General features: G+C 39.7%; 1 protein-coding gene across 2 annotated transcripts in view; it reads right to left on the reverse strand.

Annotated features, from left to right (window-relative positions):
• The window catches only part of Ctnnd2 (catenin delta 2), an 856,033-nt gene that overhangs the window by 703,123 nt on the left and 133,391 nt on the right, over nucleotides 1-19,519 (reverse strand). For both annotated transcript variants that reach the window (XM_047555397.1, XM_047555396.1), the window contains exon 2: nucleotides 5,534-5,670. In XM_047555397.1, the coding sequence (XP_047411353.1) occupies nucleotides 5,534-5,670 (137 nt within the window). The remainder of the gene's footprint in view (nucleotides 1-5,533; nucleotides 5,671-19,519) is intronic.

Raw genomic sequence — 19,519 nt, forward strand, 5'->3', positions numbered from 1 at the left:
TCTTAAGTCTTGACTTTATCAACACATACTCCCAAATTCTTGGTTTTAAGTACCCCTGAAAATTCACTTCTGTCTCCAAGTGATCTCATCCATTCACGTGTACTCTGACTACTGACTGTGACCTCTCATCCCGACAATTCCCCTGTCAGTCACTGGCTTTTGCTCAGCATGAATTCCATGGCCCAGCATTACAATTGCTCTCTGTGCCCCTCATCTCCAATGCTCCCCTCCCTCTCTACCTTGGTTTGGTCACCTCCGCACACAGTGAAGAGGCTGGAACTCAAGACAAGCTAACGCGGCCTGCAGATGGCCGCAGAAGAGGAACAACACACAGCTCTCTTCTGCACGGGCCACAGCACACCTGCGTCTCATTCCTGTGTCTCGCTCAGCTCTGCAGGAAGGGATGACCTGCCTTCGTTCTACTTCTTTACCGCACCTTGTTCACTCTCACCGACTCAGGAACTCTTCCTTTAAAACTGTCCCTCTCTCAAACATCATTAATATCTGATTTCATGGGTCACCATCGTCCTCATAAGAAAACTACCCATAGCAAAAAAAAAAAAAAAAAAAAAATCCCTGACCCTTCTCACCTCCTTAATCACCAAGCTATCTTCAGTTTCTCACAGTAAGAAGTGTTTTTAATGGCTGCTGTGTTGTTCATCCAAATTATCTAACAGGAGTCATTACATACCCACTGTCCACCTTCACCTCCTGTTCCGGTGAGGGCCACTTGATTACAGGGGAGGAAATGGAAATTAGGTGCCTCTCTCTTAAAACCCTATGGAAAAAGAGACTTGATAACTGCTGGAAATGAGGCAGGTGTGTCTGAAACAGAAAATTACCAAAGAGTGCTGCATACATTATGGCTTCATTTATGTTAACATAATGTAAAAGCGTAAAACCCACCAGTTAAACAGCAATCAAGATGGAAAATTAGAACAAAGAGAAAAATCAATGAACACATTTCATTGAGCAATCCAGGATGGAATCACTTCTGTCATGCCATCATGGGAGTTGAATGGCATGTCATGACTTAAATCTCACGCCATGGTTTTGAACTGGAATCTATTCCCATGCATTGTTAACTAGCGGCCTCTTTTCAGTGTCATTAATGACTTGGCTCCAGTGAACTCTATCAGACTGGGTTTTCTTTGGGTGTGTGTTACTCTTTATTGTGTGCTGCTGTATAAGATGCTGGATATGTTTACTCAGTGAGTGAACAAAGTATGTCACTTGTTACCTTGTTATCTGAGAGCTCAGAAGATGTGTCTGCTACACAAAACAACCGGTTCTTTCCTGTAGAGATGACTTCCAAGTAGACAGGACTAGGGTAATACATGGTGTGATATCACAAAATCTCTCACCTGAAATTTCCTAAGTAAAAAAATGGGATTTCTACTCCAGAAGATTCATTTTCTTGAGTACTCAAAAGAGCAAAGCAAAATTATATTCCATAAGCAAACAGGTTTAACGACTGGTTTGTATATGATTATTAGGAATCATGGAAGGCATTAACTTTTAAAGTAAGTTTTTCTTGATTCCAGCTTCCACAGAAACATCTTTAACTGAGCTTTAACTCCATTGATAATAGTTTTTACTTGGGGTTCAGAGGAGAAGGAAACCTCAGAATGACTTAGAACTAGCATCCCCAATGAAGGAGAGCCTGGTTGTTTTTGTCAGGTCACCCTAAGAAAGTTCACGGGATTTGTTACTTTTAGGTTTCTGGTCTCACATAAGCAGATGCTGCTCAGGGGACTTGGCTCCAAGCATCCAATGGGGGCTCTTCAAATTGCTTTATTTCAAGTGCCAAAAACAGATTTTCATTCCTTCTTACCTTAGTTATCTGCCACACAGAATCTCACCTTTACTGCCCGGAACCAATGAATTCAAAAGAATTATTTAAAAAAAAATTTTTCCCAAGTTTTTAGTAAATTCCTGTCAGGAATTTGGAGGGCACTTGCTAACACATGCCTAGCAGGGGCTCATCCCTAGAACTGCCAAGGAAAGAAAGGAGAAGGTCGAGGGGAGGGGGAGGGAGGGGGAGGGGAGAGGGGGAGGGAAGAATTCTGAAATGCCTTTTCCTTTATAGAAATGAAGCTTGGCCCAGAGCACTTGTGTAAGTTCTCAGAATTCAAACACCACTATTTCAGCTGAAGAGTAATTCCACTAGCCAAAGTTTATTCCAGCCACCAATTCTTTTCCACACGTTTGACTCTCTTCTACCTCCTCATTCCACTCCTGTATCTACTGAATTGTAAACATGTACAGTAAAATCAACACTAATCCTTTGGTGTCTTTTTAAGTTTTCTAGATGATCACAGACATACAGATCCAAAAATTTGCTATTCTGTTTCTAAAACACAGGGTAATACCATCCTATGTCATTTCTTTCTAAAGTTCTTATGAATTTTACCCAAAGGCCAGATATATAGTCCTAACTCATTTTAATTAATAACTACATAATATTTTATAGAAAGGATTTATCCTTTTTTTCAAATTTTCACCAAAAAATATTCTTCAGTTGTTTTTGTTGCTATCCCAAATATTTCTATAAATGTCCATATAGATAAAACGTGTGTCCCAGATCACTCATTTCTATAGAACATACATCCAAGCATGACCAGACCAAAAGTTGTTACTGGATATTTAAAATGTCAAATCACAGACAGGGATCATTATAGCAATTCACATTCTCATCTGGAATGGAAAGAATGTGTGTTTCCCCAAACCTTAACCCTAAGGCAGCAAATACTATATACTATTTTTTTAAACATTTGTTTACCTGGTAGATTAAAAAAGAAATAATTTCACTTAAAATTTAATGCCCTGATAAGAATATTCAAGTGAAAGACATTTCATACATCCATTTATTGTTTGCAGTTTTCTTCTGTAAACCCATGCCCATATCCTCGGCCTAGTTACCTATGCTTTTTATTTCTCATGAACATCAGGAAGTTTCATTAATTTTAGCAACATTTGGTTATGCACATGGCCTATATTCTCTCTTGGCTTGTGTTTCTACTCTTCTGTTTAATTTTGCCTTGCTATTATTGCTAGTATTCACACTGCCATATGCATCTGCCATTTGTAGATGGCTTCAGAGCTTCCTGACTTACTCAAAGCCTCTTTGCCATTAATCTATATGAATATGTCCCCAATGCTTCTTCAAAGCATTTTTACAATTGCAAGGCTTTTCTTTTGAGACTTATTTCTACATGGGTTGTGATTTAACAACTTTTCTTCCAGATGTTGAGTCAGTTATGCTAATGCCATTTAAACCACTGCTTTGTACTGAAAAGAAATGCAAACTTTCAATGAAGTAAGCCCCTATTTGTATTTGAATCTGTTCTGTACTCTCCATTAAGATCTTCAGGGATCATTCTTTCTATTTCTAGTCAACTGAATACTTCTGTGATTAGGATGTTTGATAAGGTAAATCCTATCAATTTTCCTTGAACTCAATATATTTATGCTTCCCTATAATCTTTAAAAATACTAGTTTGAAGTGAACAATCAGACACACAAAGCTGATTACAATGGTTTAAAATCTTTATATTAATTTGGGAGAGTAATACTGTGAAGCTATCAAGCTTTTCCACATAGGAACATGGCATGTCTTCATTGATTGAGTTATATTAAATTCTCTGATAAAATGTTACTTTTGATTAAATGTTCCTCAGACAACTCTTGAAGCATTCTTGTTAAATTTATCCCTTCTGTTTTATATTTACCACCACATTAAAGCCTAGCAGGACTTCCAGATCACACCAGAGTAAGAAACCATGATGAAACTCAATTAAAACAAAGCAGTATCTTCAATTTGGGGGAGAGGAAGGAAGCCCCTTTTTGGCCCCCTTTTCTACTACTCCTTAAATATAATCAGAACAATCAAGAACGGGCTTTTGAAAGCAAACTGTTCAAGCATTACTGCCTGATGCTCATTGCAGTTTCTTGCTCACCATCCATCACCCAGAATTAGACAATCCAATCTATCTATCCAGCTCCCCTTCCAGACCCACCCGGCTGCACACTTCCTGAATGGGGGCCACACTTTTGACTGACAGTATCGTTGAACCTTTGTCAGAACATCTTCCCTTGGCTCTCTTGATAGCTTGGTCATGCAGGTGGCTTCCTAGCTTCTCCTGATCAGTTCCCACTCTCTATACAGAACTTCCCGACCGAGGAGCCTTCTTCTTGAGCACAGCTACTGTCCTTCATTGCCAGTTTCCAGCTACACTCTTCTGCCTACTTCCTGGAGTTGGCCAGTCATGCCAATCCTCCCATGGCAGGCACTAATTCACTGTCACTGAATGAAATAATCCGAGCACGGGAGAGAGGAGGAGATGCCACTAGAAGTTAGAAAGGAAGGGAGTGGGGGTAGGGAGCAGCTGGATAATGGGTACCCTACACAGAGCTAGAGGGGAAACCAGCTGTGGTGTTTCATAGCATACCAAGGTCACCACAGTCTGTAACAATTTATTATGCATTTCAAAATAACGAGAGAAGAATTTGAAGGTTTCCAACACACAGAAATGATAATGGCAGATGGAAACACTAAGTACCCTGATCTGATCATTATAGATTATATAAATAATACATGTTCCAAAATATAAACCTGAATCCCATAAGTAAATACAAAATTAACATAGTTAATTAAAATTTTTAAATATTTAGGAATACCGATTTTATTTTCTAGCAAATACTCAGAAGGAAATTAAAAAATTGTGGTCATTTGGCATTCTTCAATCATTTATCATTTTTTATTAACAAGGAGCATGACTTTCATGAAATGATTTCTTTAAATCTCAGATTCAGATTTTACTTACCAGTTTAATAGCAAAGTAAAATAGGGAGGTATTATTCAGATTTTGATCACTTTGAAAGCAAAAGATCTGGAATGTGTCTTTCGAGATCCACCTGAGAAACACTGGGAAAACCAGTTTTCCTTGATCTAATTTAATATTCATTCACTGTCAATATCTACTAAATTTTTGCCTCCTGGATATATATTGGCAATTTATTTATTTATATTTTCTAAAGACCAACTATTTGGCTTCATATGTTTAATGACATTAAATATCAGGTTAAGCAACAAATCTTCCCAATCTTTTCCTATAGGAAAGTTTTTTCCCCTATGGAAGATTTTCCAAGGAAAGTTGCTGATATTATGAAGTTAAAAGCAATTTTAACTTTTTTTTTCTCATACTAGGGATTAAACCTGAGTCACTTTACCACTGAACACATCCCCAGTTCATTTTATGTTTTATTTTGAGACAGGTTCTCACTAAGTTGCTAAGGCTGGCTTCAAACTTCCCATCCTCCTGCCTCAGACACCCAAGTTGCTGTAATTATAGCCATACACCATCATGCCTGGCAATTTTAACCACATTTTATTTAAATGACAAATACCAATATTCTGCAAGAAAATTATGTTTCTCTTAAATAACAATTTAATCACCATTGTTCATGTGGAAAATCAGCCTTTCAATGTCCCACTACATATACCGATGTCACAAAAATGGAATGTTTCTACCTGTTCTTTTACCGAGGCGAGGATGGCAGAGGTGGTCTCCGTTTCAGAGCCGTCCCCATTGGAGGTGTTTAAGCCAGGGCTCAGGGAGCTGGTCTTCTCAGAGGCTGACGAAGGCTGGTCTGGGACAGGCATAGCTCCTGCAATGCAAAAGGACAGGCAAGCTCAGGAAACTGGACAGGGTCACTATCAACAGATATCCCCATCAGGTGGCCCCAGAAGCACAGGTGGGAATGGAGAAACTTACAAACTGCTTGCAGAACATCACCCAACGGTAGAAGAGGAAACAATAGGAGGAAACAAAACACCTTCTCCTTATGTCCACCCCAAGCAAATCTGCAGTGGCCTGCTCATGCCTTTGCATTCTGTCTCTGAGATCAGTGGGCAAGAAAGGGCAAGAGGGGGAAGAAATAAGCAAGACTCCAGCGAAGAGTAAAGAGACGAAAAAGCAATGAGTCTAAGAAGCTACTGTAACTGCAAATTCATATGTTTTAGGCAACTTTATTACTCTTGTCCATTGGTATATTTGTAACTCAAGTCTAACCACTGTAAGGAGATCATCCAATATGCATGATCCACAATTACCAATCATGAAATTAACATAAAAATCTTTGTTGGCACTGTGAAATACAGTAAGTAACTAGTCCATCCCACAAGTATTTACCTAGCTCTTACTCCAGAACAGACAGCAACAAAAACAGAAAAAGTCCATTTCCACACTTTATTTTGTCTGAGTTTATTTATGAGGAAAAAAACAAAACAAAACAGAAACTCGAATCACATTGACCCTAGTGCATAAATAGATAGTGAATCCTTGAGTGCCTTCATCTTGGACTTAGTCTTTAGAACTGTAAGATATGACAAGTGGGTTTTTTTTTTTTTTTTTTTTTTGGTTTTTGATACCAGGGATTGTACCCAGGGGTGCTAAACCAGTGAGCCACATCCTCAGTTCTTTTGAGACAAGGTCTTATTCAGGGCCTCACTGAGTTACTGAGGCTGGCTTTGAACTTGTGATCCTCCTGCCTAAGTCTCCCAAGCCACAGGGATTACAGGTATATGCCACCAAGCCCAGCAATACCAATATTTGTTAAGAGCAGCCCAAATGGACTAAGACAAACACTGAAGTATTTATTACACATATCATCTAGTGATGATCATCAACAGAGTAACCAATAACTAACTCAGAGTCATTTTTATCAAGTCATTACAAAAGACACATCTCAATAAAAAGCTGGGAGGAAATAAAATTTGTTTTCATGCCTAAACCTAGTATATTCCATGCCCCCTAAGGACCAGTGTTGTGTGATATTAAAGGATATTCCCTGTTACAGTGCATCTGAGTATCACTGCTTTTACACTAAGTGACATAATTTTCAGAGTAGTCCTTTGCCTGTGTTATTAGCTACATTTATCATACAACATAGGTCTAGGCAAAATTATAAAGCCCAATTATACAATTTTACTTAAAACACAGAATAATAGAAAATGTCATTCAAATTTTTTTGTTGTTGAACCTTACAACTACCTTTTGATTTACTTTTATATTTTGAAGCAACTTACTATGATTTCATCACAGGAGATTAGAATAACATTGGGGAAATTAATCTTTGAGATTTTCAGTTAGTAGGATTAAGAAAACAATTTGAGCAAAGAGTACAGATCAGATCAAATATGATTTGGCAAAATGCAACCTTGCTTAAAATGTTCAAACTATGTGAGGGATGGAAACCAACAGGATGAAAGAAAGAGACTCAAGTCAGTTTGGAGGTGGGGCTGGGAAGATCAAAGTATATTTATGCATCTGCATTGCTTTCTGATGTGGTTTTCTTACTTGATCAAGTCTCATAACTATGTAGAATACAGATACATTAATAAACACTGTGCCCAGATAAAGTAACTGAGACCCAGGACCTTCCATATAAGAGGGGTTTGGGAGATGAGAGGGGCAGGGTAGAATGTCAGAAGGAAGGAAAGTCACAGCTCTGGGTGTTTGGTCAACTCTGGTCACCAAGACCCTCCCCAACCAGGATGTACCATGATGGCTTCCAAACGGGACTCAACACAGGAGCGCTGTCTCTGAGAAGGGAGTTTCATGTTTTCAATTATTATTCTAATATTTGTGTTCTCTAAACTTCATTTGGCCCATGTTAATTCAGGTTCTGGGCTAGAGTGATTTTTAATATATTTTCTGACAAAATGTCTAAGGTCTTAAATATATTAATGAACATAAGTGGGTCCAGAACTCATGTTTTCTGCCCTTTCATTTCTATTTTAGTGTTTTTTGATGTGTATTTTCATTAACCTGTTCTGCCTCCTAAATGCTAGTCTATCACCTAATTTTTACAACATAGCACCCTTAAAAGTATGACAATGGCCTCTTATAATAAAATATCGGCTTTAAGAGGCACCAAATCAAGTTTTATCCTTTGGTAACTGACCAACTTGATCCACATGTTCAAGGCAAGTTTAGGACTGTTTGCCCCTTCTATCTTTCTCTAGCAGGAACAGAAAGGAGTGAACTCTTCAGGTCTCATTCCACCACATAGAGCTACTGCTGCCTAAGGCAGCCATCAGGACTGTCTGCAAACGATTCGGAATAATGTCCATGGCTTATAGTTCTTAATATCCAGATTTAACTTAAGCATTGGTCACCACCATGTCCGGATAGCCAAGACTGCCAACTTCCACTCCCATGTTCCTGGCTTGGAGCAAAAGAAGAGGTGAATAAAATATGCAAAAGGACCTGCTGCAACCAAGCCCTAGATTACCTTATGGTAAGTATAAAAAGCATTAAGCTTCCATACTTTGCAGAAATATGGCCAAGTACTTTAGTCTTAATCAGAACTAATCCACTAAAAATTAGTATTTAAACTGTGTTAAACCCAGGGAATTACCAAACACAGGGAAGCAAAAAGAAGGCAGAAATAAAGGAAGAGCAACCGTCAACAACGCTGCCCTCCCTATGAGTGTGTTTACTGTGGGATTTGAGTCATGTTTTTTCTTCTATAACTTATCTGTATAGAGATTTTTACATAATGGAGAACTAAGGTAATATTTGTGAAAAACTGTTTTACTGCTCAGCAACATCTCATGAACAATTTCTTATATCAACAATAATTGCTCTACAGTTCAATGATGTAATGATTACTCAGTATTTTGATAATCTGTACACATCAAGATGTACTTACTTATTCCTTATTTGTAATTTTTATCCCATTTTTGCATCTCTGACATTTTCAACAAATTTCCAGAAGCAAAACCATTAAGGAATGTGTACATTTTTCAGACTTTTGGTAGCCAAAGACACAGGGTCCCCCAGCCAGACTGAGCCAGCACATCTGCCCCCTGGTGGTGTAATGAGAAAGTCACTTCCCCACCATGTCAGCAGCGCTGGCCTGTCTCTCGCTCCTTTACCAACGTGATATAGAAAAATGCATCGCTTCAATCATTTAAATCTGCCTACAAGTTCAGTGACTATTCAAGACAGATTTATTCCTTTATATACAAGTCTTCAGACCCTTCACAGAATTTCTATGTGAGAAGTCTTTCCGGGTAATAGAATTATAATCTGCAAATATATAAGTGACATTTTAGGCCCATTTTCCACACGAGAAAGGAAAGAGAGTAGAGAGGGAAAAATAGCCCTGAATTTAGGGCTTGTCTGTTCTAGCAGAACTCAGCACTATCAAATCCTTGTCCACAAAACAGCAAAACAAAACTGTTTCTGGGCCAAGTCAAGCTGCTCTGCACCCACAGAAACATAAGCAGTACTATGCACTGAGATGTGTCCCCTGAATATATAGCTCTGATTCCCTGTATGGCTGTATTTGAAGTCAAGGCCTTTAGGGAGGTAATTAAGGTTACATGAGGTCATGAGGTCAGGGCCCTAATCCAAAAGGATTGGTGTTCTCATAAGAAAAGGGAAAGAGAAAAAGCAAGATATCCTTGTGTACACACAGTTGCAAAGTCATGTAAAGATACAGCAAGAAAATGCCACCTGCAAGCCAGAAAGAGAGGTGTCACAGGAACCAATCCTAAGGGCACTTTGATCTTGGACTTTCAGTTGCCAGAAAAGTAAAAAATAAATTTGGAAAAATAAGAGACCCAGAATAGTTAAAGCAATCCTTAGCAAGAAGAGTGAAGCAGGAGACATCTCAATAGTAGAACTTAAAGTATATTTCAAAGCTATAGTAACAAAAGCAGCATGGTATTGTCACCAAAACAAACAGGCAGGCCAGTAGTACAGAATAGAAGACACAGAGATGAACACACATAAATACAGTTATCTCATACTAGACAAAGGTGCCAAAGGTGCAACTGGAGAAAAAACAGCTTCTTCAACAAATGGTGCTGGGAAAACTGGAAATCCATATGCAGCAAAATAAAATTAAATTCCTTTCTCTCACCCTGCACAAAACTCAACTCAAAGTGGATCAAGGACTAGGAATTAGACCAGAGACTTAATAGAAGAAAAACCAGGCCCAAATCTTCATCAAGACTCCCAAAACACAAGAAATAAAATCAGGAATAAACAGATGGAATGGAGTCAAACTAAAATTTTCTTCTCAGCAAAGGAAACAATCAATAGTGTGAAGAGAGAACCTACAGAGTAGGAGATAACTTGTACCACACGCATATCAGATAGAGCACTAATCTCCAGGATATACAAAGAACTCAAGAACACTTAACACCAAAAAAAAAAAAAACAAAAACAAAAACAAAAATAAAACCCACATAACCTAGTCAGTTATGAGCTAAGGAACTGGTCAGACACTTCCCAGAAGAAGATACACAATCTATCAACAAATATATTAAAAAGTGTTCAACATCTCTAGTAATTACAGAAATGCAAATCAAAACTAAGATATCATCTCACTTCAGTCAAAATGGCAATGATCAAGAATACGAGCAACAATAAGTGTTGGTGAGGATGTGGGGGAAAAGGTACACTCATACATTGCTGGTAGGACTACAAATTAGTGCAACCACTCTGGAAAAGAGTATGGAGATTTCTTAGAAAACCTGAAATGGAGCCATCATTTGACCCAGCTATCCCACTCCTCAGTCTATACCCAAAAGTCTTAAAATCTGCATACTATAGTGATGCAATCACATCAATGTTTATAGAGCTCAACTCACAATAGGTAAATGATATAACCAACCTAGATGTCCTTCAATAGATGAATGGATCAAGAAACTATGACATATATATAGGATGGAATATTAGTCTTAAAGGAGACTAAAATTATGGCATTTGCAGGTAAATGGAGTTGGAAAATATTATGCTAAGCGAGATAAGCCAATCCCAAAAAACCAAAGGCCAAACATTTTCTCTGATATGTGCATGCCGACCCACAATGGGAGTGGGGGTGAGGGATGAATGGAGGAACTCTGGATTGGGCAGAGGGGAGTGAGGGGAGGGAAGGGGGCAGGGGAGAGGGAAATATGGTAGAATGTGGTTAACACTGTTAACTAGGTACCCATATGATCAAATGAATGGTATGGAATCTACATCATGTACAACCAAAGAAATGAACAGTTGTGCTCCATTCATGTACAATGAATTGAAATGCATTCTGCTGTCATGCATAACTAATTAAAACAAACAAAAATTTAAAAATTTAAAAACTAAATTTTTGTTGCTTACTGTTATTTTGTTATAGTTTCCCAAGCAGACATTATGCAAAAAAAAGAAGAATTTGGTTATTCTCAGATTTCCTTCCGTAAATTCCCCCAGGGACATAAGCATGGGAGTCTTGTATCTGATGGTAGCAGGGTGTATCTAAAATGAATTAAAGTGTTGAGAGAAGGCCCACCTCTTGCTTCAAATCAGCACACGTGGATCACTAGTTAAAAAGGGTTGTGTCTCTTCAGTGTGAAATAAGCCTAGAGAACAAAATACTACCTTAAAAAACACCATAATACTTCCATTCTCATTGAAGCAGCATTCAGGAATTCAGAGAAGTTGGCTAAAGTGACAATAAGAGGGAAAGCAGGTAGCCACACCACATGCAGGCTCCCTTTCAATTTGAACTCATATCCAAATGTAATAAGATTTTGTGGTGTCCGAAGAATACTCCAAACATTTCTTTCCCAAACATGAGATACTATAAATCTACTTTATACTTAGTAACACAGTAAAATATCATTTGCATTTTGGAAGACGAAACACTGTTCCTTTTGATTCAGGAAATACATTAAATGTCATATTTTATTGCTACCCATCATAGAGAAAGAAAACAACTTAAAGTTTTGGTTTTTTTTTTTAATATTTCAATTTGCTCCTTCTTTGGTCATTTTTGCCTAGCAACTAATGACTCTGGCATCAATACATGGCCATCTTCAACAAAATAACTGATGGGTTCCATGTCAGTCACCCAGCTAAGTGACCCACCCAGCATTTACATGCTATAGTTTCTTGATTCTCCTTCACCTCCAATTTGACAATAAGCTCTTTTGGTCATGATACAGTCTTGGCTCCTACTGAGCTGTCCACCCCTTCTTTGTGGTTCCTGAACTATTATCTTTTCAATTATTCTCTCACTTTGTCATTTCCATGGCCCTATCACTCTGACGTCACAGAGGCCTGTTTCTTTATTCCTCCTAGGTGAGCAGGTACCACCAGCTTCAAATTATAGCATCTTCAAATCCTTTCCTGCTGTTGGACTCAATAGCACACAATTAGTTAGACTTTCAATGTCGGGGTTTCCGGGACCCCCAGCCTTGGGCACGGTCAAGATGGCGCCTGGCGCTGAGCCAAAAGCGGCCAGCTATACAGTAAACAACCAGCGAATTCCAATGATTGGCTAGTTAACGATGTGATTAGAGCATGCCCCCCTCCTGTACCTATTCTATGCCTGCAGCTGTCCGCGCGTTTACCTCGTGTGCTCTCCCCTGATTGGTTGAAGTGTATATAAGCCTGGTGGGTGGGAGAGAAGCTGAAGCTGAAGCTGAGAGCAGGAAGAAGCTGAGAGTAGTGGTAGAAGCGAGGAAGGAGACTGCGAGCGAGGGCGAGAGCCGAGTGGGAGAAGCGGAGCGGCCGAAACAGGAGTGAGCCGAGCAGGAGAAGCGGAGCGACCGGAGCAGGCGAGAGTTAAGTAGAGGGAAAGAGAGCGAGAGAAAGAAAAGAGAGAATGGGATAGAAAAGAGGGAAAGAAAGGAAGACTGTGCACAATAAACTTCCAAAGCTTCAGACGTTTGTCCTGTCTCTCTCTGCGGCCAGAGGGAACGCGATATTTCAATGTCCAGTATAGCAATCCCCTTGTCACATGTGGCCATTTACATTTTAATTGAATATTAATATTAAAAATCAGCTCTTCAGTTGTACTATTCACACTTCAAGGACTCAGCCACTCTGGCCTGTGGCTACTATATTGGGCAGTGAAAAGCAGAAGATTTTTATCACTGCACAGTTTCATTTATAGCCTTGTTCTATACTCAATAATCAACTCTTTGATGAGTTATCTGATGTCTTAATCCTGAGCAGTAGAGGTTGTGAGATATGGTCACGTTATGGATAAATTTGAAGGAAGAACTTTTCAGGATAACTGACAGACTCCATGTGGTACATGCAAGAAGGATAGGGAAATCTGGATGATCCCAAGGGTTTGGTCTGAGTGCGTGGTCATGGGTCAAGATGTGGAATGACTATGGGCCAAGCAGGTAGAACAGACTTGGAGCAAGGGAAGGAGACCTTGCCTACAAACCTTCAACTCCAAATCCATCCACCTTTTTCTATGTTAGTCAGCTTTTCATCACTATAATAAAATATTTTAAAATAAGTAAAAGACTTATTTAGTTAGCTCATCAATCTTGGATTCTAGTCCAAGATCATGTGGACCCATTGGTTTTAGGCTTCTGGTGGGGATGCCAGATGCAATAGGTGGGGGTTCATGGTAGAGCGAAATGCACACTCATAAGCCAGGAAGAGGAAGATGGAAGATGAAGAGACCAGGTGCACCACCAGTGACCCACGGACTTCCCCTTAGGAACTACCTTCTAAAGATTCCACCACCTCCTAATAGCACCACCCTCGAAACACATGAAGCTTTTCAATATCCAAACTATAGCAGAAGGTGGCCTTGCTACAAACCCTCAACCCAAACCAATCTGCCTGTGATTCTCCTTCACTGATAAAACCTGGCGGCTGAATGCGCCAGACAGAAACCACACAGGGATGTGAAGCAGGGATGCACAGCCTGATGCTTTCCAAGCCTTGCTTGTCAAGCCTTGTTTCCCCGTTTTCCTTTTCTCCAGGCAGGTCCCTCCACATTCTACTTTAGAGTTGATAAAAGCTTCCATGAATCTTCTCACACTTCCACTTTAGCTTCAGTTGACAACATCATCCCCGAACATCTGATGTGACTTTCCTGGATCCTTCTCACACCAAACAAGCACACCCTGTGTACAACCTCACCTCACCTTACACCCTTCCCTCATGTGGATCGAAGTTATCCTCTGATCTTCTGCATGGCAGCCCTTCCCTGCCCTGGATCCAGATATTGTCACTTAAAAGCCAAATATGAATGTAAGTGATTTAATGTTATAAAATTTAATATATTTCAACATAATTGATTTTGATAATCTTCTGCTCCACAAGCAACACCTAAAATACTATGTAACACTGAGCATAAACATCTCTTTATTAATATAAGGATGCACAAAATGCATACATTACATCAACTAGTGGCCTCAACACCAATACGGAACACCTCATTTGGGGAATCCCTGTGGCCACCCAAACTGCAATTCTAAATTTGCAGTTAGCATGTCATTACCAGGACCAGACACAGCATCATTCTCTCTTACATGTGTTCTGTCCACAAACAAATATATCCATCCTTACATCTTACTTTCAAAAGAGAAATATGAAATTATTGCTTGTCATAATACAAATAATATAATAATTAATCATTGTCAAAACTAAATACAATTAGGGCAGAAACTCAATTTGTCTTGATCTATCTTCAATTTACCACACCTGCATCAGCTTCTGATATATAGCAGCCAGTTAATAAGTATTTGTTGAGTTAATGCATGAACTATTAGAGTAAAATCAATAATGGTTGCTTACTAGAGCATATAACGTAAGTAAAATGGGCTTTACATTAGGAGCATTTTTCTGTATGGTATTTGAATGATTTATTATGACTCAAGAAAATGCTTTTCAGAAAGGCTTTTGCTTCTGCCAATTGCTTGAGAATGGTGTACCCTGATATTTGGATTTTCAGGTACAATCATCAATCAAGTAGGCTTCTAGGACTTGATAAGTGTAACCAGAAACTTACAAAAAGAAAGCTGACGAACCCCATGGAGCACAGCCCCCAAGGACAGGAAGCAGCAGTACTGAACTCCATTCAAAGCGGCTGCAAAGGCTTTGGGAGGCAAAGTCAGGGGCTGGGGAAACTGTACCTACGATGTGGGGTGAGGGTCAGAGAGTATTCATGGAGTTGCAGACACTGCCATTTGTTGCTATGTGAAGATGGGATGGAATCATGGAGAGCTGCAGGGATCTGCGTGTTGGATTCACTCACAAGGCAAAGGCCAGGGATGACGGTTCCACCCACATGTTGAGAGAAGTGGGAACAGCGGCAGGCCGAACAAGCTGAGAGGGTCAGCAAGCCTGTCCTGAGTCACTGCATGGGCTATTAATCATTGAGGAGGAGGCCACCAACCTGAGTATCTGACTTAAGATCCACCTGGATTATTATTCTTAGTGACCTAAATTATATCTGAAGGTATAAATAAGATTTTGTGGAGGATACCAGAGAGCAAGATGTGATGGCAGTTCTCACACTTGGGAGATACTGTAAGCAGCCAAAACGGAGCAGAATGAGATCAGTGAGGAGAGGAGACGGTCTTCCTTTGGGCTCTTCCCTCTGAGTGTCCCCCAGGCCTATTTCCCAGAGGTAACAAACATTTCCATCTAGTCTTAACATACATTATGTTAACGACTTATCTTTTAAAAATGTATTTAAAAGGTGGTGCTTTCAGAAAACAAGCCCAGCAGTTGCGGTGGGTGTCTGATCCCCTGACACCTGCTCCAGACAAGCTTATAAGCTGCCACGCCAGAGCCAGAGCCAACTCCAGGTGAAGCAAAGCCAGCCAAGAGGTAAAGTTCCACTGGTGAGAGAGGAAAGGTTCCTCAACTGCAATAAGGGCTCCCACAGAATCTCAGGAGGGGAAACGGTGGAGGAAGACAAGAGCCTGAATGCGTGTCACAGGAAAGGCAGAGGGTTTGTCAGACAGCTCTTCATCACCGTGACCAAAACCTGAGGAGGAATGAGTCATTTCAGCTCTTAGCTTCAGAGTTCTTAGCCCACGGTTAGTTGACTCCATTATCCTGGGCCAGAGCTCACGTGAGGAAGGACATCATGGCAGAAGGGCATGGTGGAGGAAAGCAGCTCGGCTCATGGCTGCCAGGAAGCAGAAGAGAGAGGGGAAAGGAGATGGGAGGACAAGATTCATTCCCCAACAATGTATTTCCAGTGACCTGTTTCTTCCAGACGTGCCCACTTGCCTTCAGTTACAACCCAGGAGTCTAATCAGATTATTAACCCCTCAGTTGAATTAATCCAGTGATGATGTTACAATGCTCATAAACTAATCATTGCCTCAAAGCCCTACCCCTGAACCTTGATGCACAGGGGACCCTGTTTTTAACACATGGGCTTTTGGGGACATTACAGATCAAAACCTTAGCAGGGTTACAAGCAGAGAGGAAAGAATCAAAATAAATGTAGAAAGAAGAATGAGAGGGGCAAGAAAGGTGGGTAACCCCACTGGGACTCGGGAAGCAACAGGAGTGAGCCTAAACACACTGGAGGAAAATAAACTGTGGGCATGTGTATAATCTGAAGGCCTTGAAGAGTATTTTTAAAAGTTTAGTGATGACCTGGAATTTGTGTATGATCTTGAATTTGGACTTGTTAATCTTAGAAAATAACCAATTTGTAACAAGTGTATTATTAACAAGTAGCATGAGACTTTCTCCACAACTCTGGAATCCCAGTGGACCAGGAGAATGAGTTTGAAAGCCAATGTCTTACAAGTAAGTTTGCAAGGAGTCCACGCCTGTTTCCTGTCACTGAACCTCATCTACATTTGTCTTTGCAAGACCTTGCACAACAGAGGTTGGGTGTGCAAATAATATTTCAGATGCTTACTACTAATGGAGACCTCACACTTGACATCCAATAGGCCTAATTACACAAGGCTCCCAGACAGCTCCACAAAAGACAAAATTCCACGTGGTTCTTCATCTCTTACCAGGACACTCGCAAAATCTTCCTAACCTGCCTGTCTTCCAGCACCATTGCTTCCTTCAAACAATTCTCTACACTATTTATTGGGAGCATCAATCTCCTTTACCCAAAATCTGATCATGACACTCTGTTTTTCTAAATTTATTTCACTGGTCTTCAGTGCCCAGACCAGAGGCTTCCAAACTCTGAGACAGGAAATATATCTTAGATCATGACCCAGTGATACTTAATCATATATTTTAACCGGGGAGAAAAAAGTATTGAAATACGAAGACTTACAACATGCAAATCACTATATTTCCAATTCTATCTTGTTCACGTCCATTAAAATTCACAAGGGAAATTTAAACCTGTAAATTGATGGAAGGAAAACATTTGGAAACCATTGCACAAAGGATGAAGTCTGGTCTGCTTTGTACCATGGAGGAAGCTGTTCCACCGCCCATGTTCCATGAGCCATGTTCCGTGGCCCGTATTTAATTCTCTGTTCTCCACACTTGCTCCTCTGCGCCCCCATCCCAGCATAGCACACCCATGCTATGCTACTCCAAGTTTCCTTTAGCTCCCAGCACATCTCACTGAACGGAATTCTGCATTCACAGTTCTCCTCATCAGGACTGCTGGAGTCAAACCCGCTTCCTTCTCCTTCCGAATCCTGCCCACTTGTTTCCTCCTCTCCCAGCCCTCTGCACAAGTCTAGACAACATGAATCACTTGCTCCTCACTGTCACCTTGACAGTGGGAATCTTCCCCAGGCACTGCATTTATCACCATGAGCAGTAATGATCTGACCTCTTCTGGGATTAAAAAAAAAAAATCTTTAAGGTTTTTGAAAATAGGATGCTTCTTGACATGACTGTGGTCCCCTTTTCCTCCAAGCTATTTGGGATAGATTTTCTGTCACTTGCAACTAAGAGTGTTATTAAATCAATAATATATAGAAATTTATGGAAACACCATAAATTTACATTTTATAGCTCCTAATTAGGTCATGAATTCTCTGAGCATGGAAACTGTTTCATACACACACACACACACACAAGATAGATTGATAGATACATACATACCAAGTACCAAGGAATGAATCCAGGGGCAATTAACCATGGATCACATTCCCAGTCCTTGCTATTTTTTATTTTGAGACAGGGTCTCACTAAGTTGCTGAGGCTGGCTTTGAACTTGTGGTCCTCCTGCCTTAGCCTCTCTAGCTGATGGGATTCCAGGTGTGTGCCATCATGCCCACTTATTCATATTTATGACCCCTGTGCCTAAATTGGTGCCTAGTAAGGAATTGATCTCATTAATGTTTATTGAACAAGTCAAAGATTTATAATTTTAAGATCCCCAAAAATTTACTCTTACAATACTGATTGATATATAAGTTTTCTATGAATCGGCTCAGGTTTGTACAATAGATATATCTAAATGTATGAGTTTGAGTAATATATACATAGAATTAAAGTAACCAAAGCATTTATATTTGTGCCAATCTAAGCTATGTCTATATTTACCATGGGTATGTCCAGATCAAATTAATGATCACAATAAGACAATGTTTCAGCATTCATATTTAGTAAGAATTAGACAGGGAGCCACTTCTGGAATCAATACCCATCATAGCTCCCCTAGACAATGCAAATATGTTTCAACAGCTGATTGATGGCAGTACTAAGCTACAGAGACACTTCTCATGCCAGACAAATAAAAGTCCAGGATTCAGGAATTACAAACCCCTCACATAATAATAGCAGAAACTGAAACAGCAGAGTATCTTAAATTGTGACTCTCCCCTTGCATGGATGAAGTTCTAATGTCTTCTATAATAAAGAGACTCAGTATAGTTTGAATGTTCTTCTAGCCGAAACTTAAAGAAGGTCCTCACACAGTGCTCCTCAGACAGTGAGTATCCAGAATGTACTGTCACAGCCAATGTCTCTGAGACTAGAGTTCTCTTCACACACAGCTCCAGCAGACAGAATCCATCTCACCCTGAATGTATGCAAGATGCTCAACAGTATCTATCCATGCTTGAAAGTGAAAAACAATTTGTCTTCCCCAATATTTTCCCAATAATATTTTTTAAATGTAGTTTTGCATTTTATATCCCCCATCCAACCACAGATTTATATGATAAAATCTAATAAAAAAAAAAATCATGCTCTATACCAGTCCACAACTTAACCACTGTGAATTACCAACACTGTCACAACCTATTAAACAGAAAGTTCCAAATGCCAGTCACACACTAGTCTGCAACATATTCTTGTTGCCCAGTATTTGAAAGTGTCCACTCAAATTATGGCAATTTACCCTTCATGTTGATTGCAAATACATATCTGACACTTCACAATTTCTTGATACTGGAGCTTAACCACTTCACCTCCCTCCCAATGGCTCTCAATAGGCGGTCAAGGACCAAATCTCGAACTGTAAGTAAATATCTCCAGTCAGTCAAAATGTTCAACCCATGACAGCAGCTAAATTGTCATTTAAATGTAAGTAGAGAGCACAGAGTTTCCACTACTCTTATACAGCTTTGGTTGGTACCATTGACTTGGAAAGTTTTCAAATAAATACTTCTTCTGGCCTTAAAAGAAAAACTAGATAGAGTCAAATAATTTTTGATGGCTGGCAAGATATGTTTACAGTTTTACTCACAAACAACAAATTTTGAAAGACTCAGGGTTATAATTTGCTTATTATATCATGTGACTTCAAGAAAAAA

This window comes from Sciurus carolinensis, chromosome 6 (genome assembly GCF_902686445.1).
Source record: "Sciurus carolinensis chromosome 6, mSciCar1.2, whole genome shotgun sequence".
Classification (NCBI taxonomy): Eukaryota; Metazoa; Chordata; class Mammalia; order Rodentia; family Sciuridae; genus Sciurus; species Sciurus carolinensis.